Here is a 27,272-nt window from a genome sequence, read left to right on the forward strand (position 1 = left end):
GAGGCCGTCTAAGGAAAACAATCGGCGACCACTTTCCAGTTCTCACCACACGCGCTTCCTAACAGTCTGAACAATCCAACATTTGTGCGGTCTTTCTGCAGATTATCTTTGCTACTGATAACGTACTCGTGAACACAATCTTTCACTCCGATATCTACGTCCGTTAGGTTGCAGTCTGCCAGCACTAATCACTTAAACGCTGCTCTTCTCCACTCGGTCATCGCATCAAAGTAATTCCGCAAATTGCCCGCAGCCTAAGGCTTGATATTTCCGTTTCCGGTTAGTCTCCAGTACCTTGGGTTGCGCAGATGATCTTCTAAGCGCCGTCCCATCGCCTGTGTCCCCAGCAGCCTCCACTTATCACATGACAGGTCTTTGTCTCTTCCGTCGGCCGCGTTTAACCGCACGTTCATCGTCGCCTCCGTGTCGTTGAATTCAATTTGGAGACAGCATCCTCTGTCCTGCCTCTTCCTTTTTCGTCGGCAAATTTCGTGTTTTGATTCGTAGTTCGTCCTGCGATCCGCGACGACATCTCCTTCCTCCAGAGAATCCCCGCGGTCCCGCCTTCTCCTCGAATCTTGCTTTCCATTTTCAGACAGTCCCCCTTTCTCCCCGCGTCTCGGGACCCCAGAGCGTTTCTCCAATCCCCCAGTTGACCCCGCAAACCAACCCTAGAAGAGAGACCAAAAACTCGAGACAAAACTTTACTCCACACCACTTTTGCTGCCGCCGATGCTGCCAGTGCTGCCAGTGCTGCCACACGAGCAGCGCCCACGTATTGTAGCCGTACAGCTTAGAGCTCCGATGAATGTTCCTGGCCGAGGCCAAATCCAGATTGTCTACCACCACGAGCTTAGCCGCCTCGTAATGTTCAACGGCCGACTCGTCCAGTTCGCCCATTCATCTACTGACATTTTTCTATATAACTCCCACATCCGTCGCCCCTCCCCAGATTTTTTTTTCAGTTTCTCTTAGCTCTACCTACCTTCGTACACGTTTCTCATACACGTCTTCTTGTCATGTATACAATTTACAATCCTTACTTCGTTGCCTTCATATCCACCATTGGTGGTATGCTGTTTGGCTTCGATATTTCTTCCATCTCCGCCTTTGTTGACAATGATGCCTACAGAAAGTTCTTTAACTATCCCGGCTCGACTCGACAAGGTGGTATCACCGCATCTATGGCTGGTGGCTCCTTTTGCGGTTCGCTAATTGCTGGTGCTGTCTCCGACAGAATCGGAAGACGCTATTGCATTCAGTTCTCTGGTGCTGTCTGGGTCATTGGTACTGCTATCCAATGCTCCGTCCGTGACCTGGCTCAGTTAGTCATTGGTCGTTTCATCGCAGGTCTTGCCATTGGTATTGCTTCTTCTCAGGTTCCCGTTTACATTTCTGAGCTCAGTCCCAAGAATATCCGAGGTCGTCTTGTTGGTCTGTTTCAATGGTCTGTCACCTGGGGTATTATGATTATGTTTTATATCTCATATGGCTGCACCTTCCTCGAAGGAAATGCTTCGTTCCGTACTGCCTGGGGTATCCAGATGATTCCTGGTGCCATTCTCTGCGCTGGCTTAGTCTTTCTTCCGGAATCTCCTCGTTGGCTTGCATCTAAGGATCGTTGGGAGGAGGCTATTAATATTATCAACCACGTTCAGAACAGAGGAAACTCCGAAGCAGTACGGGAGGCCATTGATATTGAAATCCAGGAGCTGCGTGAAGCTGTTCGTATCGAGCAGTTGTCGAAGGATGTTACTTTCTTTGATCTTTTCAAAAAGGGCTCACGTCTGCGTACTTTTGTTGGCTGTTCGGCTCAGATCTGGCAGCAGCTTACTGGTATGAACGTCATGATGTACTATGTTGTGTATACATTTGCCATGGCTGGATACACTGGTAATACAGGTCTTGTCTCTTCGTCGATTCAATATGTTATTAATGTCGTTATGACTATTCCTGCTTTACTCTGGATCGATACCTGGGGTCGCCGACCACTTTTGATTTTCGGTGCTATTCTCATGGCTGCTTGGCTCTTTGCTGTGTCCGGACTGATGGCTAACTACGGCCACTGGGTCCCAGAAGTCAACGGCAACACCGGTATTCGATGGACCGTACCCAACAAGACAGCGGCAAAGGCAATCATTGCCTGCAATTATTTGTTCGTCGCATCTTTCGCGTCCACTTGGGGTCCTGGTATCTGGATCTACGTCTCTGAAATATTCCCCATGAAGCAACGTGCCATGGCTGTCGGTGTTACTGGTGCATGCAACTGGATTTTCAACTTTGGTATTGCTTTCTTCACACCACCTGCGTTTCAAAATATTCAGTGGAAAACATTTTTAATTTTCGCTGTTTTCTGTATAGTTATGGCAATTCACGTGTTCTTCCTCATGCCCGAAACTAAGGGAAAGACTCTCGAAGAGGTCGATATTATCTGGGAAGAAAACATCAAGCCGTGGAAATCTGCGAACATTGATGTTACTGAGCTTGCTGCAAACAGAGATCTCACTTCTAAAAACGATAAGGCTGCTGAAATCGAACATAATGAAATGGGTCCAGTTGCAACTGCCAATTCTAACAACGAAAAGCCAGAAGATAATGCTGCGCACTTGTAAAGGAAGGGATATGAGTCTAAAAGCTATATTTTTTCTGTTTATGTTGTTTATTAATCATTAATAGTTAGTTGTACGGGTTGCTTTTTGGATTTGGACTGTATTTGAACCTAGTCTATGGTTTGTGTTGTATTGTACTTCTAGCATATTCATAATTTACTTATGATTACTAATTTAAATTTATATTTAATTCATCTTTTAAATTCTACCTCTCCTAATGTTCACAGTAATCAGTTTCAGAATAATAACGAAAAGAAAGAAATGTATACAAAAAAAAATATCGGTTCAAATGAATGTATATATATGCAGGGAATGAAGCAAACGAAACACAAAAACCATACTGAACACAACTACCGCTACATTAAAACAATAAACAATTAACAATTTCAAATCATTGAAGAGATTCCAGAGCTTGCATTTGAACAAGTTCATAGTACTTTCCACGTTTCGCGAGGAGTTCCTGATGAGATCCAGCTTCGACAACGACACCTCCATCAAACACGTAGATAATGTCTGCATTTTGAATAGTGGATAAGCGATGGGCAATGGCAATAGTCGTTCGACCCTTGGAAGCTTGATCGAGCGCAGCTTGGACGATCTTCTCAGATTCAGAATCGAGCGCAGAAGTCGCTTCATCGAGAAGTAAAATCTTGGGTTGCCGAATAAGCGCACGAGCGATTGCGATGCGCTGTTTCTGGCCACCTGAAAGCAATGTACCTTTAGATCCTACCAGCGTATCGTATCCATCCGGTAATGACATGATAAATTCGTGGATATTTGCTTGTTTACAGGCGCGGATAATTGCTTCGTCTGAAACATCCTCGTCAGAAGTTCCGAGTTGCACATTGTATCGAACACTCCCTGCATACAACGTTGGCTCCTGCGACACAAGAGCGATGTTGGATCGATAGGAGTTCACATTGAGAGTGGAGATATCGACACCATCAAGCATGATACTGCCAGAATCCGGTCGATAGAAACTCTCAATCAGTCCGATTGTGGTCGATTTCCCGCATCCAGATGCTCCCACTAAAGCAACATACTGGCCCCGTTTAATCTTGAGCGACAAGCCATTCAAGACACGTACTGCTCGACGAGTTGGATATCTGAACACGACATTCTTGAATTCGACGTCTCCCTTGACATCAGTGGGGTCGTTACCAGCTTCAGACCAAGAGTCTACCTCAGGAACACTGTCAAACAGTGTTTTGACGTTTTCGGCGGCAAGCCGAGCCTTACCCATATCTGAGGCAAATGAAAACACTATTCCAGCTCCTTGAGCACCGAAAATTACAGCCATGTAAGTGATGTAAAACTCCAAAAGCCCGTATTGACGAATTCGAAGTAACGTGCCTCCCCACCAGAAAGTTAACGCGGTGATGAAATATTGCATACCTTGAGCAAACGCATACAAAATAGCAGATTTGCGGGACGCGGGACGAGATTTTTTAGTTTGGCCAGCAAGTGTGTTACGGTAATGTTCCGTAACGTCTTGCTCGCGGGTAAGCGAAATAACAGTCTTTATCGCACTCGTCGCTTCACAGGCATATGAAGCAGAGGCCTCATGAGACTTTTTCATACTCTCTTCGTTTTTAGTTAAAACCCAAAATCTAAAAAAGCCAGAGACTACCATCAATGGTACACAAGCAACAGCAACAAGACCAAGCTTGTACGCAACCACGATCGCCAGGATAGCAGAGCCAATAACATTGAAAATTGAGTTCATGATTTGTCCAAATGTAGCGCCAGATAATCCGTCAATTGACTGACCATCGCGAGCAAGAGACATAGTCAAAGTACCAGTAGTGTTCTCATCACGATCAAAAAATGAGATGTCTTGCCGAAGCATGTGGCGGAACATTTGGTATCGGATTCTGCGAATCAGGCGCTGTGCAACATAAGAGTAGAATGCATCAGCACCTAGGGACGCAAAAAATAGCAAGAAAGCTAAAAAGATAAACAGACCGGCATACTTATAAGTCTCAGAATACAAGCGTGAGGGATCAGAAAATACGAACTGCAGACTTTGAACTGCATGTCCATAGAACTCTCCTAACGCAACATAAGACAGACCCTGGATAATGGAACAAGCAATACCAATATTCAAGTATCGATTGTCAACTGTGGTCAAACCTGATATGAATCGAACAAGCTCCATCGTAGTATATTTACGAACCTCAACAGGAGCCTGTGCCTCCAGGTCATCAATGTCCTCAGAAGAATCATCAGAAACTCCTTTAACAGTCACTTTAGTCTTGATCTTTGTCAGACTATCTTCGGAGTCCGAGGAAACTGCCTTTTCGTCAATCGAATCCGAGTCAGCTTCTGAGCTGGAATCTTGGCCAAGAGCTGCTTTCTTCTCTTTTTCAATCTGCTGGGCTTGAACAAGTTCGTAGTATTCACCTTGCTTCGCTAGCAACTCGTTATGAGTTCCGCGCTCGATGATGGTTCCACGTCTCATGACAACAATTAGATCAGCTTCTTTGATGGTCGAGAGGCGATGAGCAATGACAATTGTAGTACGATTTTTCGACGCACGGTCGAGCGCTTCTTGAACGATGCCTTCACTCTTTGTATCGAGAGCGGAAGTAGCTTCGTCAAGCAGCAAGATCTTAGGGTTCGAAACAATCGCACGAGCAATTGCGATGCGTTGCTTTTGACCACCGGAAAGCAAGAATCCTCGTTCGCCGACTTGAGTATCAAAACCAGCGGGAAGATTGACAATGAACGAATACGCATTTGCTTGCTTGCAGGCTTCCATAACAAGATCATTCTTCTCTGCAGGAGAGCAATGCTCATATGGAGAGCCAATCAGACCTTGCTCGACGTTCTCGTAGACAGAGGTAGAAAACAGCGTGGGTTCCTGAGAAACTAACGAAATTTGGCTACGTAGCCATCGTAAATTCAGATTGCAGATATCATGGCCATCCAGCGTGACATATCCTCTGACTGGCTTGTAAAATCGCTCAATCAAACCAACAATAGTAGATTTGCCCGAACCGGACGCACCCACAAGAGCAACGGTTTTACCTGCAGGGATCTTCAGATTGAATTCATCCATAACGACGACCTTCGGACGCGAGGGATAAATAAGCTTGACGTCATGTAGCTCAATTTCACCTTGAAGGTTCTCAAGTTTCAGGCCGGACTCATTTTGCGAATCGATCGCAGAAGGTCGGTCAATCGTAGAATAGATCTTGGTCGCAGCAGCAGTAGCAGCAGTGAAAGCCTTGAAATGAGGAGCAATGTGGGACATGGCGAAAGCGCCATGGGTGATAGTCAACAAAACAGTAACAACACGACCAACGGTCAAAGTCCCACGCAGAATGAAGGTCGGTGCAACAAAGAATGCAATAGCATCGGCTCCAAAAATACCTAACCATGTAAATCCATGCATAACACCAAGGCAAAGGCCCGCATGAATACCATACTTCTCCGTAATAACAAGGAACTTGTCGTATTGAGCAGCAAGTCGCTCCTGGATACCAAAGGCCTGGACATTGCGAACGCTGGCAAGGACTTCCTCAGCCAAGGTTCCACCTACAGAATAACCTGCCAATGAACGACGGATAGCACGTTTGATTCTCTGCGATCCCATCGAAAAACTAAACATCATCATAATCAACATCGATGAAAGAATTAGCGCAAGAATATATGACCGGATCATGCCGACAATAAATCCGGCTATAAGCGTCGAGAAATTGGCAATACAATAGCCAACTTTCTCTGAAATACCTTCCTGGATCAAAATAGCATCCGCAGAGATACGTGAAGTCACCTCACCGGTGCCGACTTTGTCAAAGTAACCAACATTTTGGCGAAGAGTAGCCTCCAGATACTTCTCGCGGATTCGGGCTGAAATCACGTCACCACGGTCGATGAAGAGATAAGTGGATAGGTACGAAAGTGCGACATCAGCAATACCAATGTAAACAAAATACAAGGAAAGCATATTAACCTGACGCTGGAAATAATCAGGATCTATATATTCAGCATAAGGGTTATAGAAAGTTCCATTGTCAAAAGTGGCCGAGTCGTTGAAGTACGAGTAAGTCGAACCTGAAGTCTCATTGTAGAAGGTAGAATTGAAAGCGTATTCGGTGCCATTGATAGGATTCGAGCCATAGTAGAAGTCATCGTACGGAACGTAACGGGCGTAATTCGCGAATGTGTCGGTAATCAAACCAAAAACAATCTAAATTATTTGGTGTTAGTTGGTATTTATTCCAACGGAACGAACATAACATACAGTCATAAGGGGGCGCATGCATCCCTCAGCAACAGAAGAAAAGAAACCTATGATGAGGAGCAACTTATCGTAAGAGTCTGCATATCTGAAGAGATCAATGAAGTTGACTTCGGGTTCTTCGAAGACGACCTGCTCGCGCAGAATAGCGGCCTCTGACGGTGGCAATTCTGAGAACTCATCGATAAGAACAGATTCTTTCGATTGCCCAACAGAGGACGGTATCAAAGGGGAGACCTCTGACTGAGGAGTCACCTTTTCAGAAATCTCTGTCTTCTCGTTGCCTGCCATTTTTCGCCTGGACGAATGACTACAGCGAGAGAAATCAAAGGGCGAAGATTAGAGAAGACCAAAAATTATAAAACAGCACAAAGTGTCGCGGAGGAGGGAATTTAGTAAGGAAGCAACGACGGGCCAGCCGACAAGATGTTCCCAGATTGAGACCGCAGAGTGAGAACCTAAGCGGACAGCGGCGTGCGGAATACGAAAACGATGACTCAAACTACAATATAAATTTAAGGTCCGTGTCAACTTTTTTGTTTTAACCTTCTCTTTCTGCTCAAAATTTCATAGCAAAAGATTGCTGAGGAACGAACCCACAAAGGTGTTCCGGGGCCGCCCGGACCAGCGATAAGAAAGCCTCATCGCCCGAGATAAGAATTCTGATCTACCAGTTATGATTACGTAACACTGAATTTTACTGTGTTATATTCCAGTGCTTAACTTTGGCTTATATTCAGATCAGCCAATGGAATATCTAAGACCTTTTGTTACTACACAATAATATTGAACATTGGAGCGTGATACACCCGGATAGCTCTTCCCTGTCTCCTTAACTCCTCTCATCATCCATTGATACGGAGAAAAAGGACAAAATTAACAGTAAAATCCGAATAACACTGCAACTGGGCACAATGGAGCAAACTCAGCTTGTTCCGCTGGATCCGTGCAAGGTCTCTTAGCCTTGCTGACTGGTTGGGAAGGAGCTAGCGGCGCAAGTCAACTCCCCGGAGGCGGAATGGAACTGAAGCAAAACTCCGTGCCGATGGCGACAACGAACAACTTTGTTCATTCTGCTGTCTCTGGATTAACGTGCGGGGAGAATAAGCGAGCCGCAAAGTAAGCATGAGGGCAATAGTGATCATAATATAGAAGAAAGTCAGCAACAAAAATGTCCTCTTGAACGAGATTGAATAGTTAGCCAGACCGCTAGATCAACGCCGAGGAGGAAGCGAACTGTTTATCGAAACTGTTAGTGGCACGAATCCACATGGCAGTGAATAGTTGTCTGCTCAACATTAACATTATCATATCAATATTTATTTGAGCTGAGACCAATTGATACGAGAACATAATAGGTTATTGCACGCTCTCAGTGACTTACTCCTCTGGCATTTTAGTTTGTATTGTCAAATCATGGGCGTCAATCTTGCTTAATTTTTGATAATATCCATGTAATCTTTTCCCCTTAAATCAAGACCTAATATGATACCATAATTCTGGACTCTATTAATGTTACAGTCTCAGTGGTCATCATTTTATAAAGCGAGATCAGATAACGGCGCCTTCCAGAAGGTGCATCAATTCTATACTCAAAATTATTATCAAATCAAGCAATTAGGAATAGTAGTTATATCACAATCTAAGACTTCTCATTTAGCGTTTCAAATCTGGATAAAGTCCTACGAGCAGAGTCTTCCGGTCAAGATTCCGAAATGTCTCGAACCACAGAGCTGATCGGGCGAAAATTAAAGCATATTCCTTGTTGATGACTCTAGGATTTCGTCTTGGACAATTTATATCTGAGTTCATATGCTTTGAGGGACTTTTGAATAGCTGAAGTTTCGCCGGAATATACCAGATACTGCTACTTCCTGGTACTAATAACCAACTTGTTATGAACGTATACCCAATATTATCAAAATATTTGACAATGCATCCACGGCTAGCTTCATGAATCTCTATTTGCTCTACTATTATCAATCTACGTACTTTTCGGAAAAATCATTTGTTGCTTTCAACATTCTCCATTCAGATATATTCACAAAAGCCAGACAAGATCAGACCTTTTGAGATATATTTTATGATAATAAATGCACTTTTTTTTGTCTGTCACCTATTATTGTTCTGCCCCTCTTTTTCTTTTCTAATATTCAGGTTCATCATATGATGTTTATTCAACACCACTTACTCAATGAATTTATATGCGGAGTCAAACTAGCCTCGATAGAGTAATGCAACCAGGGGTTTCTCCCACGCGCGTCCACTTTGGCTGCCTCGACCTGGGGAATCCCAACTGGGCCATTTTCGTCACCAGACTGCAAACTGAATTCTAATTAGTAAAGCAAATCATTGCATGCTAGTCTTTTACAGTCCCTGAAATGTCGAATGTACAAGCTTCTTCTTCTCCCGCTGTCGGGGCTTCGCACAACGAGTGAGTCGACTAATCCTAGATGATCGTTTTCGGGCTAACGTATGCATTGTAGCCAGACATTAAGCGGACTTTCATCCCAGCTCGACGAGATTTTTAGACTTAATAATACCGAGCTAGATACTAAGCTGGCAACATTTTCGATTTCGGAGCAATCATCTCCGGTATCGAAAGCGTCATTCAAATCCTCAGATCTGTCGTCCTCGGATTCTTCGGCCCGGTCAAGCTCGTTTGGACCGGCCAAGCGTTTCACATCAAGCAAATCAGATGGAGCCAGGTCGGTTTCTCAACCGCAGAATGGAAGTTTCGATAAAACGAAGTATTCAAAAAACAAGAACGACCGCGTGGTGTCAAATCCTGTTCCAGGTTCTAACGAAAACTTACCTAGTATTCTGAATAGGTTGGATTCGACAGCATCACCTGAGAATAGGTCTACGACGGCGTTAACAGCCACAGAGGAAGCATCAAATTCACTCCTGAAATCTAAGAAGTTATCGTTAAAAATTCCAAAACGTCGGCACACTAATGGATTGGAGACTGCCTCCAAGACAAAGTCGGCTTCTTTGTCTGAATGGATGAGGAAGCATTCAAAATAACCTGCAGTCGTATTATTAGAGCGGACCAGACTTGGCCCATCTACAATTTAATGATAGCAAGAATATGCAAAGCTATTATTTTCTAGGAGCAGGCAGCGCCTTGACAAATTCGCGGACTGTTATTTCGCATTGGACTTCTCGGCAAAGATCCTTCTTCAGTGACGGTGCAAGATCGGTCAAAAACTCCAGGCCTGATGCACGCTCAATTGCATCAACAGGCACATAAAAGCTTTTTAGTGGAGCCGCATTTGGAATTGGCTCGTTTGGAAGGATAAACGCGCCTACTGCGACCTCGGCCGTCGATGGTTGCTTACGCGGCGATTCGGCAACAATGAGTTTGAAAAAATGCGTTGGCACGGCGACACTAGGGGGATTACCAATCATCTCATAAGTGACTCGAAATTTACCATCAGGGTATTTTTTTGGAAGATAGAGCGGCCCGGTGACGATCCGAACTGAGTTATAAGTGCCTGTAAGAGATCGACAAAACTCTTCGAAATGCGCCCAATCTGATTCACATTGTTAGTAAAATTCCATTAGTTTTTGTCATAGCAGTATTAAATTCATCGTAACTTACAATCGCGGTTGAATCCATCGCCGACCTGAGGAGCCATGTTCGTCAAATAAAAAGTCTCATCCATGGCTTCCTGCGAATATTTTGCATCTCTAGCTGGCGCCATGTGTCCGCGGTCATAGCCACTCCGAAAGTAGTCGGTGAGTCTTGCGCGGAATTTTAAAGGAATACTTTCGTTCTCCATAAATACGTTTTTCCGCTGCACTTGGTCGTTTTTTGCCAAACTAGTAGGCGTAACATGTTCTACAACGTAGAACGGGTTACGCAGACGTCGGTCATACGCTGAAATGTATTCCTGTTTGAAGTCAACGTCTATACGTGGTCCAGGATGGCCATATTTAAAAAATCCCCCCGGCTGGACTAATTTTAGTGACTCTGGGATCGGTGAAGATGAAGCAGGAGCATTCGATACCAGATCCGTAGATTTCGATTTGTCCGGGCCGGTAGCTGTTTCTGTCGAACTTTTCTTACCCAGTCCTAAAAAGGATTGACTAATATCCGGCTTAGAATAGCTGAATAATGTGTCGAAAATTGAGTCGAAAATTCCCATCCTGACTGCTTGATAGCTGAAGACCTGAAAATGACCGCAGCGGAACAAACACAAGCGTCGAGAAATTATTAGAACTTGTCCCAAATCAATTCCGCGATGCCTGCTTTCCCAGATTTCTGGGCGATGTTTCCACCGCTCACAGCATATGAAATTCGAATTTAAAATAATCTAATAAAGCAATGACGAATCCCAATCCTTCCTCTGCCATCGTGGAGGAAGTGTTCGCTCCGCCAAAGCTCTATCCGCTCCCTGAACCGCCGCCTCCATCGTTTGTTGACCCTTACCAAAGCTATCAGACTGGAGTTCCGATCGTTATTGATCTCGGAACATGGCACACACGCGCAGGTTTCACGACTGACCAGACTCCACAAATCGACTTTCCTACCCAGCTTTCTCGTTATCGTGACAGGAAAATTCTTCGCACTTTCACGCTAGTCGGAAACGATGCCAACCTGGATGCCAACACTCGACAGGCGGCAAAGTCGCCATTTGACGGACCGTTGGTATCGAATTGGGATTATCTCGAAACAATTTTCGACTACGTGTTTGTCAAACTAGGCGTTAGCAGTGATCGGAGCGTCGACAATCCGATCGTAATGAGCGAGATTCTCGCAGCTCCTTTAGCACAGCACAAAGGTATTTATAAATGTCTTCTACGCAACTATGAGATTTTGTATACTAAACCTATCGAAAGGGATGCAAGAACTTTTTTTCGAAACATATGGGGTGCCTTCATTGGCCTGTGGCATCGATTCTCTATTTTCTTTTGACTACAATGGAGGAAAAACCGGTCTAGTCGTTTCTGCAGGACATGAAACTACAAATGTGATCCCGGTACTTAACGGTCGAGGAATTTTGTCCCAGGCTAAACGATTGAACTGGGGCGGACATCAGTCCGCCTCTTTTTTACTATCACTTCTACAACTAAAATATCCTATTTTCCCGACCAAACTGACTCCTTGGCAAGCTGAAATTCTAATTCGTGACCATTGTTATGTAGCTCCTGAAGCATATGATGACGAGTTAGCCGGATATCTTACTCGGGATGATTCATTCGACGAACGGAATCATGTCATTCAAGCTCCGTTTACAGAGATCGTGGCTCCGGTAAAATCAGAGGAGGAGCTTGCGAGACAAGCTGAACGACGAAAGGAGTCTGGCAGAAAACTGCAAGAGCAAGCTGCCAAACTTAGATTAGAGAAATTGATGAAGAAGGAAAAGGAGCTGGAATATTTTCGAGAGATAGAAGCTAAGTCTGACGAGCTTTCGCACCGCGATTTCAAACGACTGCTTACGTCGGAAGGATTCGAGGACGAGGCGAGTCTTGTCAAGACGATCAAGAATCTCGATAAGGCGATCCGTCGATCGAGAAAGCAAGATGTTGGAGACGATGACGGTGAAGTAGAGATGGATTTTTCATTGCTTGAAATTCCAGACGGCGAGCTGGATGAGACGCAGATTAGGCAGAAACGTGCTCAGAGATTAATGAAGGCTAATTATGACGCGCGTATGCGGGCAAAGGAGGAGAAAAAGAAAGAGATAGAGAGAAGAAGGGAAGAAGAACGAAAAGACGAAGAATGGAGGGCAAAAGATTTGGAGGGATGGATCAAAGATCGTCGAGAAGCTCGAGACCAGGTCGTGAACAGGATAAAAGATAAGAAACGATTGAAGGAAGAACTAAACAATCGGCGTTCGCTTGCGTCTCAAATGAGGATGAAGTCAATTGCCAATTTAGCAGCCGACTCACCGTCTGGATCCGCCCGAAAGCGACGCAGAGGAGGAAACAACGACGACGATGATGATTTTGGTGCGGATGACGACGACTGGGCAGTTTATCGGGATATCGCCAATGCATCTGACACCGAAGAAGATGAGGAGATGAATGAGTCTAAACGGAAAATCGAAGAACAGTTACTGCTATATGATCCGGATTTTTCGCTTGAAAATACTCTTGAGTTCCAAAATGACTGGAAGCAATCTTTAGTCCATGCTTTTCTGCGAGGAAGTAGACCTTTTGATCCGACTTCCCGGTCGGAAGCCCATCAGATCCATTTGAACGTCGAACGCATTCGAGTTCCTGAAGTTTTGTTCCAACCGTCGATTGCTGGAATTGATCAAGCTGGCATTGTCGAACTAGCTAGTGATATTCTTTTACGTCGACTCGACACTGTAGATGGGCCAGCTGCCTGCAAGGATATTTTTCTTACGGGAGGATATAGTTTATTGCACGGACTAGATGATCGACTAAGACATGATTTGCGCGCTCTATTACCCGTGGGAACAGATATAAATGTTCGTCGTGCTGATAATGCTTTGTTAGATACGTGGAAGGGCATGCGTAAATGGATCTCGGACGCACAGAATCAGAAACTATATTCTGTGACGAAAGCCGACTACGAAGAGTTTGGCGGGGACTATCTCAAGGAGCATCGTTTGGGCAATATGGCTTTCTCCTGATTTTCGAGTTTTTTTATTTTATTTTTTAAATTTATTTGTGAATCTGTTGTCTAGAAAAATGTTTACTACAATACTACATAATAAAAATATAATAGAAAACATCATGTAGTCATAAAAGGCAGGAATGCATAGTCTAATATTGCTCCGAAGTACGTGGCCTCGCCATAAGGAGGATCTGGACAGTTAGTTACCCTGTCGAGGGGTTGACACGTAGTGAGTTGCGTGGTCGAGATCACCAAACGAGATTCTCAATTAACGATTCTGCTTATTCGATCATCATTTAAGTGCAATTGCAACGGAACCAATTGCTCAAATTCCAGCAAGTAGAAATGGATGCTCAAAGTCGAACATGGCCTGAGGCCCTGCCGACCGCATTTTCCAGCGTGCTGCCGCTTCTGAGAACCGTGATTCTGCTGCTCATCGCCGGAGCAGCAATCGCATCACGTTTGTTTTCCGTGGTCCGGTTCGAGAGTATCATTCACGAATTTGATCCGTGGTTCAACTTTAGAGCAACAAAGTATCTTGTTTCACATGATTTTTACTCGTTCCTCGACTGGTTCGACGACAGAACTTGGTATCCGCTTGGTCGTGTCACTGGCGGTACTTTATATCCCGGTTTGATGGTCACTTCTGCCTTAATATTCCACGCCTTGAAGGCACTTACTCTACCCGTTGATATCAGAAATGTTTGTGTCATGTTGGCCCCAGTGTTTTCTGGTCTCACAGCCTATACGACTTACTTGTTCACCTGCGAAATGAAAAACAAGTCAGCTGGTTTGCTCGCTGCTGCTTTCATTGGAATTGCTCCTGGTTTGTTTCTCTGGCTGCTGCCGTTCCCGGCAAGTTCAGTTTATTAATGTTTCTAGGTTATATTTCCAGATCTGTCGCAGGATCATATGATAATGAGGCTATCGCCATTTTTCTGCTCATGTTTACTTTCTACCTCTGGATCAAGGCTCTCAAGCTTGGATCCGCCTTTTGGGGTGTTCTCACTGCGCTGTTTTACTTTTACATGGTAGCTGCCTGGGGTGGTTACGTATTCATCACCAATATTATCCCATTACATGTATTGGCATTAATTTTCATGGGCCGCTATTCGAATCGTTTGTATGTCGCGTATTCGTCTTGGTATACTTTGGGAACTTTGGCTTCCATGCAGATTCCTTTCGTTGGGTTCCTTCCAATCCGGTCATCTGAGCATATGGGCGCGCTTGGAGTGTTTGGTCTCTTGCAATTAGTTGCCTTTTCGCACTATCTGCGTTCACGTTTGACGTCGAAGCAATTTTCTGTGTTCATCAATAGCGCAATCATTTCATTACTTGTTTTGGGATTCTCGCTTATTGTAGGATTGACTTTCATGGGCGTTATTGCTCCTTGGACTGGTCGATTCTATTCGCTTTGGGATACTGGTTATGCTAAGATCCATATTCCTATCATTGCTTCAGTATCTGAGCATCAGCCCACTGCCTGGCCGTCATTCTTTTTCGATACCTTTATGCTCATTTGGCTATTTCCTGCCGGTGTATATTTGACATTCCAAGATCTTCGGGATGAACATGTGTTCGTCATTCTATATAGTATTCTTGGCTCTTATTTTGCCGGCGTCATGGTTCGTTTGATGTTGACTCTTACTCCGATTGTCTGTGTTTGTGCGGCTATTGCCTTGTCTAACATTTTGGAGATTTACACTGATCTCAAAATTCCTACTGAAGATGCAGAACAGGAGACCTCCCGTCCGACAGAAGCTGGCAAATCCGAAAAAATTGACGAGCGTGGAATTTCGCTTCTCAATTTGGGCGGCATAACTAAGAAACCATTTATCGGTGTATATTCACCTTGGTCCCGTTTGATCGTTTTGGGTTCCTTCACTTTCTATCTTTACTTGTTTGTTCAGCATTGCACTTGGGTCACTTCAAACGCTTATTCATCACCCTCTGTTGTTTTGGCTTCCCAGCTGCAAGATGGTTCCCAGCATATCATTGATGACTTCAGAGAAGCATACTATTGGCTTCGCAAAAATACGCCTGAGGACGCAAAGATCATGTCTTGGTGGGATTACGGGTACCAAATCGGAGGTATGGCTGATCGTACTACCTTAGTTGACAATAACACGTGGAACAATACGCATATTGCAACTGTTGGAAAAGCTATGTCGAGCCGTGAAGAGGTGTCGTATCCTATTTTACGCAAGCATGATGTAGACTACATTTTGGTCATATTTGGTGGCCTTCTTGGATATTCTGGTGACGATATCAATAAATTTTTGTGGATGGTTCGAATTGCGGAAGGTATATGGCCCGATGAGGTTAAGGAACGTGACTATTTTACCTCTCGTGGAGAGTATCGAGTTGATGAGCAGGCGACACCTACAATGCGGAATTCTTTGATGTACAAAATGTCATATTATCGATTTAGCGAATTATTTGGTCGGAACGCTCCTATGGACCGAGTAAGGAATCAAAGAATTCCGTCGCAGCTTATTGATCCAGCGACACCTGGAATCACCCTGAACACTATAGAAGAGGCATTCACCTCGGAGAACTGGATTGTCCGGATTTACAAGGTCAAGGATCTCGATAATTTCTGCCGAGATCACGCTGCAGTCGTCTCATTTAATGAGAGCAAACGAAAGGGTGGTCGGGCGCGAGCGGCGCCAGTAGGAGGAATGTCGAAAGTGAAGGCTCGAGAGCTGCGAGTATAAACAGTGAGGTTTGTTCTCAAGAACAAACGAAATCCCGTTCCGCGTTGTTCAAAAGTATGTGTTGAAATGTATTATATTAAAATAGAATTGTTCTTTATCATACAAGTATATTACAAGTTAGCAGTAAACATTCATCTGGCAAGTTTGAATGACAGAATATCGTTTTTCTTCTCTGCAATCGTATCAGACAAAGAAACGCGGACGCCACCTGTGGTTTCAATAAATGCGACAGGGATATCGCCCATTATTTTTCTGACGACAGATTCAATTGAGGATCCCCGTTTGACGAGTGTGCAATCCTTGAAGACTGTGTTATCAGTGTTTGAGTTTGTAAAAGTGTGAACATTTCGCACTGAGAAGACTGGGATCAGATCTAATGCCTTCGCAGCAGTTTGTAGAGCGCGTACGACGCCGGTCGAGGTCCATCTGTAGAACAGCATATCACGAAGAGTTTCGATTCGGCTAGAGAAGTATCAGAGCACAGCTTTGAACAACTAATGTTAATGTAGACTTACAATTTCAAACGTTCATCAGTGATAGGTTTCAATTTGTACAAGTCTTCAAGATCGTCTTCACGAGTAATAATATTATCGGCGCCCTCTTCATAGTAAACATAGCCTTGCTTAACAAGTTTTTTAATGAATACCTCCGATACCGCAGATGTCAGTACGATATTTTCGTGTTCGTACTTAGTCCAGATTCTATATATACACCTATCCGCGTTGGGATGGTCGATTTTGTTCAAAGCCTTGTTGCGTATGTTAGTATTGCCATCAAAACAATATTGACCATAAACGTACCAGAATAGTGGGAAATTTCTCGTCGACAAAGGCAGAGACCATGCGAGAGATAGTCGTTCTGTCCCATAATTCAAGAGGTTGGACCAGCTTGATTCTATCAAGACACCGCTGAACAACGGCAGCATTACTGCCATAACCACTAAATTGATTTTGAATCGTTTGTACCGAAGTGGATTCTGATAATTGTTAGGATTCGACTTGTCTCTTTTGTTGAAAACGTACTGGTCGACACATGGCGTCGTTTGATAGATCCCCACTTTTCTAGTAAATTTCCTTCGATCCACCGCATAATTTCTCCTCGCAGCCATTCCACATCAGCTAAGGAGTCGTACATTCTGCAACTTAGTGTCTGAATTTGACCAATTACAACGACATACATACGCCGTAGCCTTTCCCTCTGAGTCTGTAGTTCCAGATACATCTACAACATGAATCAACGCGTCGGCGTGTCGAAGATCGTCCAAGAATTTGTTTCCTAGTCCACGGCCTGATATTACTTAACAACAATTAATGGAACAATGAATAAGTGGACTAACCTTCATGGGCTCCAGGCACAAGTCCTGCGACATCCAACAACATGATCGGCACAAACCGTTTGCCATTTCTACAAGATCCATAATTCGGCCGGCATCTATCTTCAATACCGAATCTCGCACATGCGCAGTCTATTTGCAAATAACCCGTCGCTTTATTCGGATCTATTGTCGTGAACGGAAATGCCCCTGTTTTAGCTGTCGCGTCTGTCAAACCTTGCTTGGGTTAGTCCTGTGCAAAAACTTGAGATGGTGTGTTATATGTCCATACTGTTTAACCTAGTGATTTTCCAATCGTTAGCATGAGTTTATCAGCACATGTCTCCACCAATTCGACTTACATTGTGGACTTGCCACTCGAAGGTTTTCCTACAAGACCTATTAACGGGTCTCGACCCATTTTATGTACGAATGGCTAGTTTCGGTCAAGTTTGATGTTTGTAGTAGATGGGAAAGGGAGAAAAGTACCAGGGACCAGACATGCGCTTTCGAATTTATACACATACTAACATAATGACAATGAAAATAAACAGAACCCCAAAATAATGAACTGTTAGTTTACAAGATGTGCTCTTAACCACATTTCCGCTTGATAAATCATCCGCCATCGGGGTGATTGTGACCAGAGTCTCCGCACTGGATTCCGTATTATCGGAGTTAAAGTCTGGAGACTGCGTCGTGGGCTCAGGAGTCTTCGAGCTACCACTCAACAACGAGGAAGTCAGGGTAGCAACTACGGGTACGTCTAATATCACAGTAGATGAATCTCCAAGACTGTTTGTTGTGACAACAACAACGTCTAGTGTTGTGCTGATGACTAGTGGTTGTATCGTTGAACTTGCCTTTGACGAGGACATTGATGCAGAACTCGCCTGGACTCCAACGAGTCCAGAGGGAATTCCGGTATCATTGAGAATCAGGATCGAAGATTCTTCAGTATTTACTACTGCCTCCGCAAGACCAATCTGATAATGGTCATAGTCAAACACCAGATATGTCGAATGCAGGAGAGCCTGGCCGAGGACAGAGTACCCTACTGTTGGCTGAATGGCCAGAACACATACACTCGATACGACATAGAAAATGTCGCTAGTTACCACAGATATGTTGAATACATGATTGATCTCAATTGTCAAAATACTTTCCAGCGGAACGTTGCTGCAAAGGAATGTATACATATTGTACTCATTACTGAACGAGGTCGATCCAAACGTGGACGCAAGTGACTGAATTATTTCCTGCGGAAACCTAGACGCGAAAAGACCCGGGTTCAATGAAGCGTAAAACGAGGAAACAACCTCGGACGAAGCAGTGAGCGAATTGAATACAGTAGTCGAATACGTTCCGTTCCAGGAAACGGAAATTCCAGTTACTGTCACATTTGGATGCCGAAACTCATTTTCGAAATATGGGATTATATCTGTGATCACAAGTTCGTCTTTATATTTTGCCTGGTCTATGGCACCGAATAAAAGAGAACCAGCATTAGAGCGAAGTGAATTCAACCAAATCGAATAGGCATTCACGTTTGTTAGGTTCGCCAACCGAAACCGAAGCGGAAGATTACTATACGATCCAGTTGTATTTGCCGCTGCCTCGTTAAATATCATACCTAATCCAAGTACACCAAGTGGAGAATCAGCAGTCGACGCAAGTCCGAATTCGAACTCGGGGATTGTGATGGACCCTATGATCAGTGTATCGCTTGCATACGAGCCTTGCGCTGCCGGTTCACCACCGGTAGGATAATCTGGAGATGATGCGGAAAATGGTGTCAATTCTTGGAATGTCGTTGACAATGACTTGTTAAATACTGGACAATACATATCTGTATTTGTTTTACGAGCTGCCGTGCAAATTGTTTCGGCCTCATCTCCAGATTCAAGAATCCAAGTATCTCCTGCGTCCGTATCTATTGCTAAATAGACGGTCTGGCGCGAACTTTCACTTCCAATAGAGATTTGTGCTAAATACCACATATATTGGAGTTCCTGGATCTCAGTTTCTATTGCGGTTTCTCGTATGTGGTGCTGGGATTTCGATTCATAGCCATTGTTTCCTAATGTTAAGTCTAGCTGAAACACTGCTTCAACTCGAAGTCCAAGCGCAATTGAAACCAAAAGAAAAAGATTAGCATACATTGAATTGTCTTTTGTAATGCAAATCGCAAATAGAAGTAAATTCGCATTAAATGTTGAGATTCCAATATATATCCAATCACTCTACAAGGGTGCCTTGAGTTCAAGATCAATGTTTGTTTACAAGAGACCCGAATGGGACAAGCACATACTTAATTGTTATTAATTGTAGAATATCAGCTGAAAAAATAAAGACTTATCATTCAACATTAGCAATATACACTCACAGGAACAGATATTTGTCCCATTATCTTGAAGCTCCCTCCCACGAAATATTATATAAAATTATACAAGCTTTAAGCAACGCAATTTCCTATAAAGCCTCGATAACAACGGCAGACGCGCCTCCTCCTCCATTACAAATAGCAGCAACACCGATTTTGCCGCTTTCTTGTTTAAGAATAGAAGAAAGTGTAACTATCACCCGGGCTCCACTGCAACCAAGAGGATGACCAAGAGCAACTGCTCCGCCATAAACGTTGACTTTATCGGACGAAAGCCCGAGAAGTTTTGTGTTAGCACATCCGACAACTGCGAAGGCCTCGTTGAATTCGAAATAATCGACTTCATCAATGCTGATACCAGACATCTTAAGTGCCTTGGGAACGGCCAACGCAGGAGCAGTGGTAAACTTCACTGGGGCATGAGCAGCCTCACCCCATCCCCGAACTTTGGCAAGCGGTGTCAAACCAAGTTCTGCAGCTTTGCTAGCAGATAACAAGACAAGAGCCGCGGCACCATCGTTGATTGGGGAGGCATTAGCAGCGGTTACAGTACCATCTTTCTTGAACACCGTTCGAGCAGAACGGAGCTTCGATTCATTGAAATTACCCGCCTCCTCGTCGACACTGATAGTCTTACCAGGTTTCCCCCGGAAGCCTGCGATTTCGATGGGGGCAATTTCCTCGGCAAATTTACCCTCTGCAATAGCCTTCTGCGCTCGTGTATAACTCTCAATTGCAAATGCATCCTGATCCTCGCGAGAAAATCCATGCTCGTCAGCACATACTTCTGCGGCATCACCCATGAACTTATTGTCATACGCGTCCTGTAGCCCGTCACGTTGGATACCATCTACAAGACTTCCATTACCATACTTGATACCACCACGCGCGTAGAGATAATGAGGTACATTAGTCATTGATTCGCATCCACCGACAACAACAATCTCAGCAGTGCCAGTCATGATATCCTGGCATCCAAATATAAACGCTTTCATACCTGATGCACATACTTTATTGACGGTCGCAGCAACAACATGCTCACCGAGGCCAGCCTTGAGTGCGACCTGACGAGCAGGCGCTTGGCCTAGATTAGCACTCATGACATTCCCAAAGTAAATTGTCTCAACTGCTTCAGGCTTCAGTGACGGAACTTTAGCCAGCGCAGCCTTGACTGCATGTGCTCCGAGATCGGTAGCAGTGAGAGTCGACAGTGAACCTAACAAGCTGCCCATCGGTGTTCGGGCAGCAGCAACAATAACGACATCAGTAGGAGATGCAACCATAATTACTTCATTATTAGTCTATATATCGATTCAAAGAGCAGCAATAGCGGTACCTTTATATACTAAACAAAAACTGTTGAATTAATAATCAAAAAAAAGGAAAATTGGGCTAACAATTCTTGTTCTCAGTGATTTCTAGTATTGAGGTAAACGCGACAAATCTGGAAAGCCTTCTTTCTCCAGACGCGTTCCGGAGACAGCTTGCGTGTTATGAAATCTTCCTGCGTAGTTCTCGGAATCGATTATTATTGTTACAAGCGTAATTTTAGGCACATTTCCCCAACAGGTATAATTTATATTCATCAAATGTACCCTTAACCGATGGGCCGTTTGACCCCTGAGCTCGTGTTCGGATTGACAAAACTCAGCTCGGATTAGTCTACTTAAATATGTCAATGTCAAACAAAATCAATTTTTAGATTATCAACTACAAGGAATCTAATGCTTCCGACTTTTTTTGTTTTTATGCGATTTTCCTGATTTTTCCAATTTGTCAGCCTTGCGCATTTCTTCCTCGTAGATGTCGGTTGCTTTTGGCTCGCCTTTTCGTTTTCGATCCTTGCCCTTGACGCTTACGACTCCTTTGCCATCTTTTGCGATCCGACCAGCAAGACGGTCTGAGATGTCCCATTCTGCAGGATCAGTATCGATTGCATATTGAGTTAAATCTAGTGAGTTGATTAATGCTTTCTGCTTTTCCTTCAATTGGTCCAGAACCTCATTACTTGCATCTGCTAGATCATCTGCCAGTCGCTGAGTAAGAGGAGTAAATCCAGATACCAATTCTCCATTAATAATTTCCTCGTCTTCTATTTCAGCAGCTTTCATTTGTCTTGCCTCATCATCTTCTGCAGGAACGACTTCTTCTTTAACTCGCCTCTCTTTACGATCCTTGAACATGCTCGCTTCTGCAGCTCGCGATTGTACATCTCTAAAGAAAGTCGACATTTTTCGAATTCCTTTTGCAAACATGGCCAAAACTTGGCTACTAGGCAAATTAAGCTCCTTTTCCAATAATGAGACATCCTTTTTTTGTAATCCAATCCCCAATAAAATAGCCGCTTGAACAACTGACATGGTCACTAACTCTTCTTGCTTGTTGCCATCAGAGTCTTCTGCAATAACTGTTCGAAGCCGCTCAAGCATATACAACTGCGATAAGGTAGGTAGTAAATCAACTACAACATGATAGTCAATAAGATTGTTGGCATAAGATTCTAGCCTTTTCAGATCATGCGGTGAAAACAACGAATCAACCTCAGCCTTAGTGATGTACTTGATTTCTCGGTTCTTTGTCTCTGCCGATTCCAGCACTGACAAACCAGTAGCAGATGGGAAATCACGGAACTCATAGGCAAGCAGTTGAATGAATCTCTTTCTGAAGTCATATACAAACCCGTCCAACCAGTCTGAGGCTACATTGGAGTCGTCTCCTTGCGAGAGTGGTCGTATCATGACGCAGGTATGTTCACCAGTTAACTCATTAGGTGTTTGACGTAGGTATACTGGTTTATAGCTAGCCCGCTTCCAAAACTTCAATAATTGAGCGGTCATGCCGTACGATACTCCAAGATAGTCTAATCTAGCAGGTTGCGTCTCCGCTAACTTCAACAGTAACGGAGGCATATTTTTCGCGTCACGAACTTTAATTTCTTCCGTCAACAAAGCGACACTGCCATTAAGGTCTAGATCGTTATCAGTTACTACCTTCGCATATTTCTCGTTGGTCGAGATTCCAGATGCAGGATCCACTAGAGGAGTAAATTTGCCCTCAAAGTAATCTGCAAGCAGCTCTAATGCTCTCGATCCGTACCCCATCTTAGTGTACTCCGGATGTGATGCAATTCTTATAACTCGAGCGCCTGACAAAGTACCAAATTCGGAATCTTGGAATTGCTGAGATACTATCCAAGGAATTAAATCACCCCCCGCCCGCTGACCTCTATTGAGATTGTTCATTATGCTTTGCTTAGAGATTTCTCCTTCTAGCGCCAACTGGACGACACAAAGCGGTTCAGGAAGCCGAGGATCAGATTCATCGGTGGGCGGCAAAAGCACATATAATTGATGAGCGGGAGCATCACTGAGTAGTTGCAGATCATTAGGTGAATTTTTGTAGTGGCTAGCAACATAAAGTGCCATCATTCGATGTAGGAATGCTTCGGATACCGGATGAAATGAAAACAAAGTATCTCGATTCACGTAATAAAGCTGGCATTCATTAGGATGTGGAAACGTTTTCTTCCCTGTTTCATTTGATGTGATAACAGGAGATAAAGTAGCATCAAGACATAGCAATTTATTCAGCCACCTTTCAACAGGATCGCCGGGCGCGTAACGAATTGGCTCATTAAGCTCAATTTCGCGCAAAGTCCGGCTACCGAAACCGGACGAAGCCTTCAATCCAGAAGATTGCTTTCCCGATCTATCGACAACCATATATGAACCACCTGTATTAGAACCAGCTTTTTTTACTGGAACTATTCGTGATTGCTCTCGGAGCTGCTGAATCAGTTTTAGCGACAGAGATCGTCCAGTCCCCTCATATCCATTGATTGTTGATGCCATAAATACCAGATAAGGGCCTATCAGACTTCGAACCAACGTAAGGGGAATCGCAGCAGCTTCATCAATAACTACTAATTCTGCTTGACCAAGGACATTAGCTTCGTGTGGATGAATATATTGAATTGTTTGTCTGTGCGAGCGAAATACGTTAACTCTGATGATAGATTTGTTATGTTCTGGGTCAGTTGACTGGAGGATATCGTAGTCTAGATGCTCGGAATAGCCCAAACCATCAAATCCTTTGAACACAAATTCAAACAAAGTTTTGAGGTTTTCTGGACTCGGAGAGGTAATAAAAATATTTGAATAGCCGTGAGAAATAGCAGCAGCAACCGCAAGCCCCATTGCAGCCGACTTTCCTCGGCCACGGCCCGCAGTCAAGGTAACTGTACCACGGAGCGATTTCTCGGCCAAAGCGTCTATAAACGTTGTAATCGCCTTTGCTTGATCAAAAGTTTTTGTAATCTGAGTCAACGATCCCGCAGGCTGTACTTCTTCGAGACTCTGCTGCAGTTCCCGCAATTTGACGGCTTCCTTTGACAAATTTGCAGATTTATCATCTTCTGGGGGAGGAAGTGGATGAACATTTTTGGCACCTGAAATTGGTAAAATGTTAAGCTCGTCATCCACAACAAGACAAGTCTCGCAGGAACCCAAAGAGAGAATAAAACGCTCATTGAAGCGAGCGACTACATCATCATGCGCTTCAGTCCGATACCGGGAATGAACATCCATAGTCATTGTATAGAGCTGCTTTAAACTTGTCATTGTCTTGAGTAATATGACGACAATGCCACCCCCTTCGACAGTCTCTATAGTACGGGCCAGTAAATTTGGAGTAAGACCTTCAAAATCTTGAAGGATGCACATTCCAAAAGTATTGCCTAAGATTTTTTCAGATTCTTTATAGTATACATAGCGTATATTCTGAAGACCGACGAAGAGCTCAAACGGATCCTCAGAGTTCTGCTCTCGAGTGCCGCGTTTGATTTCTCGCTTGATTTTTGTCTCTCGCTTTTTGCGGTGACTGCGAGAGCAAAATTAGTAGACACTCAAACGGTAGTGGAATTGCTTGCTTGAAAATGAGCAACATACCTAGTGAATCCAAGGAGCTTTGATTTATATGCCCATAACACCGACTTATTCAGTTTCAAATCGACAGTCGAAAGAAGATAATGCAAATTAGGAAGCTGATCACGGGCGTGATCGCCGATAATGATAAAAAAACTGCGCTTATGTTCCTGCGAAAAACAGTGTCAGAACCAGGGAATTGGTTCCAGATAGAGATTACACCTACCTGGACATTGTTTCTGATCAAAGTCGGAATCCTCGAGTCGATAGCTTTTTTGACCATTGCGCTACTTCTAGGTTTTTCTCTATAGCCGCCAGTTGCTGAATCAACACTGTCTCGTCTGTAATTTATTGCTATTGACTGGATGACGTCGAGATTCGAGTTAAAATACCACAAGAACTGAGCTGAATTCGAAATTTTTTCAATACTCCCAAACCAGAGCTTAAGAGATTATTCTTTGGCTTAGGGCTCTTCTCTGGTGCAAGCTATGGCTATGACAATACAAGGGTCTAAAGATATTTGAGTGGAAGGGTCTGTGCCACATTCCCCTTGGGCGAACAGCGCAAGGTCCGGTACTGCCACCCTACCCGCCACACCCGCTGGGAAGTGAGCGGCGCAGCAGTTTGACGGTTCCCGAGGTCGGCTGGTCACTCAGTCAGTGGTGGTGCTTTAGTTTTCACCTCTAGTTCCTAAGCTTGAGTGATTTCTTCTCAAATCGAAAATCGAGGATTAAGACGACCGCGCAGGGTTAGATCAGACTTGCTGTGGGACTTTACAAAGACCAGATCAACTGCAGGAAGCGCTGCTGGACGATATTGCGATCAGCGGCTGCATTCACGAAAGCATGCGCAAGCTGTCTAATCCTCAGGGGCCATCAGAGTCCATTCGAGGAGCTGGCTATCTTTTGGCCTCGTCCTCGCGGGCTAAAGCAGCTTCCAGTGCTACACTTTTCGTTCTCTTGTGGATCACGATCTCATCATTGGTGATTTTGTTTAATAAGGCGATTTTATATAATTCGCGGTTTCCGTTCCCGATATTTCTCACGACATGGCATCTGGTATTTTCTTCACTTGCCACACAGGTGCTCGCGCGATTCACCTCGTTCTACTCTGACCGTGATCTCAATCTTTCGCGCAAGGTATATTGGCAGCGCATAGTTCCTGTTTCGGTGTTCTATTCGTTGTCACTGGTTTGTTCGAATCAGGCGTATGTCTATTTGAATATTGCATTCATCCAGATGCTTAAGGCTACCTCGCCAGTAGCTGTATTTTTCATTTCTTACGTACTTCGACTCGAAAGCTTTAGAGTCGACGTGCTGTTCAACATCTGGGTCATAGTATTTGGTGTTTTTGTTGCATCTTTTGGCGAAGTTAATTTCTCGGCGAAGGGGATGATCATTGAGCTCCTAGCTATTGTGTTTGAAGCGATTCGACTTGTCATGATGAACAAGCTAATGTACGCACCCTCCGCATCCTCTGAAGGCGAATCATCTGCACGCAATACTGCCACTGGAGAAGGAAAGGCAATCGATCCGATGGTTTGTCTGTACTATTTTGCGCCAATTTGTGCTTTCAGCAATGTCTTCTTGTTTCTGTTATCTAATGAGGCCCAAACGATCACGTTTGAGGCCGTGAAGCAAGTAGGAGTTGTGACACTAACTGCTAATGCCTTTACTGCTTTTCTGCTCAACGTGTCCGTAGTTTCGTTAATCGGACGGACATCTTCTCTGGTTGTGACGTTATGCGGCATTTTAAAGGACATAGGCCTTGTCTTTGTTTCATCATTGTTATGGCGAACGGCTATCACAAAGTTACAAGTGATTGGCTATTTTATCGCCTTGATCGGCCTGTTTGGATACAAATTCGGTTACTCGCCTGTGATGGTGGTATTACAAGCTGCAGATAGTAAAGCATACCGAAAGTATTATACAAGCTTGACACTGCGACAGCGCAGACGGATTGTTCAGGGCGGACTGATGGTGTCGACGTTGGTGGCTCTCATGTATTACTACTCCCAGCATCTGCGATGGCTAGGAGGAATTAATGACGGTGCTTTCGAATCAATTCGACTGGCAAGTTTGGCGACTGGTAACGAAGACAGCCATGATCAATAACTACATCATATTTATATCTGCTTTTTTTGCTTATTTGTTGCGCACTCTAATGAGGACGAAGGAACTTAGGGGTGGAGGGGGAGCAAAGGGGGAGGGGCAAGAGCATTTGCGGGTGATATTACAACGGAAAGAGGTTTACTAAATAGGGATACTGCTAGAATGGGAAACAATTGAATGAATTAAATGGGCTCAAACTTGAATGTATAGTATATATAGTCCTACGATGTGCAGCTTTTTTTGCTTAGACTTGGTTTGTATTAAAGTTAATTATAATCGCTCTTGCGCAAGTTGGCTGGTAGTTTGGGATGCAGGCTGCTAAGGGATAACGATAGAGGGAGCGCCAGACTGGATGACGATAAGGTTGCCAGTTATGGTGT

General features: G+C 44.1%; 10 protein-coding genes across 10 annotated transcripts; 4 read left to right on the forward strand and 6 right to left on the reverse strand.

The window, feature by feature from the left end:
• Nucleotides 1-951: 951 nt before the first annotated feature.
• On the forward strand, nt 952-2,803 carry V1516DRAFT_670244 (general substrate transporter). Its single transcript, XM_066921324.1, has one exon. It carries the CDS (start codon nt 1,020-1,022, stop codon nt 2,610-2,612), a length of 1,593 nt encoding a protein of 530 aa, XP_066778665.1. The 5' UTR covers nt 952-1,019; the 3' UTR covers nt 2,613-2,803.
• Nucleotides 2,776-7,414, reverse strand: V1516DRAFT_646807 (P-loop containing nucleoside triphosphate hydrolase protein). The gene is made up of 2 exons (XM_066920194.1): nt 6,859-7,414; nt 2,776-6,804 (listed from the first exon to the last, which is right to left on the reverse strand). The coding sequence occupies exons 1-2, from the start codon at nt 7,144-7,146 to the stop codon at nt 3,001-3,003; spliced, it is 4,092 nt and encodes a 1,363-aa protein (XP_066778666.1). The 5' UTR covers nt 7,147-7,414; the 3' UTR covers nt 2,776-3,000.
• Nucleotides 7,415-9,769: 2,355 nt separating this feature from the next.
• Nucleotides 9,770-11,116, reverse strand: V1516DRAFT_670251 (uncharacterized protein). The gene is made up of 2 exons (XM_066921325.1): nt 10,460-11,116; nt 9,770-10,391 (listed from the first exon to the last, which is right to left on the reverse strand). The coding sequence occupies exons 1-2, from the start codon at nt 11,004-11,006 to the stop codon at nt 9,958-9,960; spliced, it is 981 nt and encodes a 326-aa protein (XP_066778667.1). The 5' UTR covers nt 11,007-11,116; the 3' UTR covers nt 9,770-9,957.
• V1516DRAFT_710270 (uncharacterized protein) lies at nt 11,105-13,560 on the forward strand. Its single transcript, XM_066924239.1, has 2 exons — nt 11,105-11,642; nt 11,701-13,560. The coding sequence occupies exons 1-2, from the start codon at nt 11,186-11,188 to the stop codon at nt 13,461-13,463; spliced, it is 2,220 nt and encodes a 739-aa protein (XP_066778668.1). The 5' UTR covers nt 11,105-11,185; the 3' UTR covers nt 13,464-13,560.
• Nucleotides 13,561-13,708: 148 nt separating this feature from the next.
• On the forward strand, nt 13,709-16,264 carry V1516DRAFT_706154 (Oligosaccharyl transferase STT3 subunit-domain-containing protein). The gene is made up of 2 exons (XM_066924158.1): nt 13,709-14,273; nt 14,330-16,264. The coding sequence occupies exons 1-2, from the start codon at nt 13,793-13,795 to the stop codon at nt 16,162-16,164; spliced, it is 2,316 nt and encodes a 771-aa protein (XP_066778669.1). The 5' UTR covers nt 13,709-13,792; the 3' UTR covers nt 16,165-16,264.
• On the reverse strand, nt 16,223-18,161 carry V1516DRAFT_670258 (P-loop containing nucleoside triphosphate hydrolase protein). The gene is made up of 8 exons (XM_066921326.1): nt 17,839-18,161; nt 17,769-17,776; nt 17,501-17,713; nt 17,346-17,451; nt 17,187-17,299; nt 16,965-17,140; nt 16,680-16,912; nt 16,223-16,626 (listed from the first exon to the last, which is right to left on the reverse strand). The coding sequence occupies exons 1-8, from the start codon at nt 17,895-17,897 to the stop codon at nt 16,296-16,298; spliced, it is 1,239 nt and encodes a 412-aa protein (XP_066778670.1). The 5' UTR covers nt 17,898-18,161; the 3' UTR covers nt 16,223-16,295.
• V1516DRAFT_670264 (aspartic peptidase domain-containing protein) lies at nt 17,605-19,844 on the reverse strand. The gene has a single exon (XM_066921327.1). It carries the CDS (start codon nt 19,636-19,638, stop codon nt 17,992-17,994), a length of 1,647 nt encoding a protein of 548 aa, XP_066778671.1. The 5' UTR covers nt 19,639-19,844; the 3' UTR covers nt 17,605-17,991.
• Nucleotides 19,794-21,413, reverse strand: V1516DRAFT_155362 (Thiolase, N-terminal domain-containing protein). Its single transcript, XM_066918670.1, has 2 exons — nt 21,196-21,413; nt 19,794-21,147 (listed from the first exon to the last, which is right to left on the reverse strand). Exon 2 carries the CDS (start codon nt 21,140-21,142, stop codon nt 19,949-19,951), a length of 1,194 nt encoding a protein of 397 aa, XP_066778672.1. The 5' UTR covers nt 21,143-21,147; nt 21,196-21,413; the 3' UTR covers nt 19,794-19,948.
• A 121-nt stretch (nt 21,414-21,534) lies between these two features.
• On the reverse strand, nt 21,535-25,238 carry V1516DRAFT_710275 (GNAT acetyltransferase 2-domain-containing protein). The gene is made up of 3 exons (XM_066924240.1): nt 25,008-25,238; nt 24,806-24,951; nt 21,535-24,737 (listed from the first exon to the last, which is right to left on the reverse strand). The coding sequence occupies exons 1-3, from the start codon at nt 25,062-25,064 to the stop codon at nt 21,581-21,583; spliced, it is 3,360 nt and encodes a 1,119-aa protein (XP_066778673.1). The 5' UTR covers nt 25,065-25,238; the 3' UTR covers nt 21,535-21,580.
• Nucleotides 25,239-25,626: 388 nt separating this feature from the next.
• On the forward strand, nt 25,627-27,037 carry V1516DRAFT_694571 (triose-phosphate transporter family-domain-containing protein; the record flags this gene model as incomplete). The annotated part of the gene is made up of 2 exons (XM_066923952.1): nt 25,627-26,869; nt 26,973-27,037. 2 exons carry the CDS (start codon nt 25,627-25,629, stop codon nt 27,035-27,037), a joined length of 1,308 nt encoding a protein of 435 aa, XP_066778674.1.
• Nucleotides 27,038-27,272: the final 235 nt, after the last annotated feature.

The sequence above is a fragment of the Lipomyces oligophaga genome (assembly GCF_038497815.1).
Source record: "Lipomyces oligophaga strain CBS 7107 unplaced genomic scaffold V1516scaffold_2, whole genome shotgun sequence".
Taxonomy (NCBI): domain Eukaryota; kingdom Fungi; phylum Ascomycota; class Lipomycetes; order Lipomycetales; family Lipomycetaceae; genus Lipomyces; species [Lipomyces] oligophaga.

Bases quoted from the DNA above. Each gene is read 5' to 3' on its own strand.
- V1516DRAFT_670244 (XM_066921324.1), top strand. From the start codon at position 1,020: ATGTATACAATTTACAATCCTTACTTCGTTGCCTTCATATCCACCATT.
- V1516DRAFT_646807 (XM_066920194.1), bottom strand. From the start codon at position 7,146: ATGGCAGGCAACGAGAAGACAGAGATTTCTGAAAAGGTGACTCCTCAG. The intron at 6,805-6,858 runs GTATGTTATGTT...CAAATAATTTAG, and splicing joins GCATGCGCCCCCTTATGACT to ATTGTTTTTGGTTTGATTAC.
- V1516DRAFT_670251 (XM_066921325.1), bottom strand. From the start codon at position 11,006: ATGGGAATTTTCGACTCAATTTTCGACACATTATTCAGCTATTCTAAG. The intron at 10,392-10,459 runs GTAAGTTACGAT...AATGTGAATCAG, and splicing joins CGATGGATTCAACCGCGATT to ATTGGGCGCATTTCGAAGAG.
- V1516DRAFT_710270 (XM_066924239.1), top strand. From the start codon at position 11,186: ATGACGAATCCCAATCCTTCCTCTGCCATCGTGGAGGAAGTGTTCGCT. The intron at 11,643-11,700 runs GTATTTATAAAT...ACCTATCGAAAG, and splicing joins TCCTTTAGCACAGCACAAAG to GGATGCAAGAACTTTTTTTC.
- V1516DRAFT_706154 (XM_066924158.1), top strand. From the start codon at position 13,793: ATGGATGCTCAAAGTCGAACATGGCCTGAGGCCCTGCCGACCGCATTT. The intron at 14,274-14,329 runs GTTTGTTTCTCT...TAATGTTTCTAG, and splicing joins TTTCATTGGAATTGCTCCTG to GTTATATTTCCAGATCTGTC.
- V1516DRAFT_670258 (XM_066921326.1), bottom strand. From the start codon at position 17,897: ATGGGTCGAGACCCGTTAATAGGTCTTGTAGGAAAACCTTCGAGTGGC. The intron at 17,452-17,500 runs GTTAGTCCACTT...AAGTAATATCAG, and splicing joins TGTGCCTGGAGCCCATGAAG to GCCGTGGACTAGGAAACAAA. The intron at 17,141-17,186 runs GTACGTTTTCAA...AACAATTATCAG, and splicing joins ACGACGCCATGTGTCGACCA to AATCCACTTCGGTACAAACG.
- V1516DRAFT_670264 (XM_066921327.1), bottom strand. From the start codon at position 19,638: ATGTATGCTAATCTTTTTCTTTTGGTTTCAATTGCGCTTGGACTTCGA.
- V1516DRAFT_155362 (XM_066918670.1), bottom strand. From the start codon at position 21,142: ATGGTTGCATCTCCTACTGATGTCGTTATTGTTGCTGCTGCCCGAACA.
- V1516DRAFT_710275 (XM_066924240.1), bottom strand. From the start codon at position 25,064: ATGGTCAAAAAAGCTATCGACTCGAGGATTCCGACTTTGATCAGAAAC. The intron at 24,952-25,007 runs GTAGGTGTAATC...TGTTTTTCGCAG, and splicing joins TGATCAGAAACAATGTCCAG to GAACATAAGCGCAGTTTTTT. The intron at 24,738-24,805 runs GTATGTTGCTCA...TTGCTCTCGCAG, and splicing joins AAGCTCCTTGGATTCACTAG to TCACCGCAAAAAGCGAGAGA.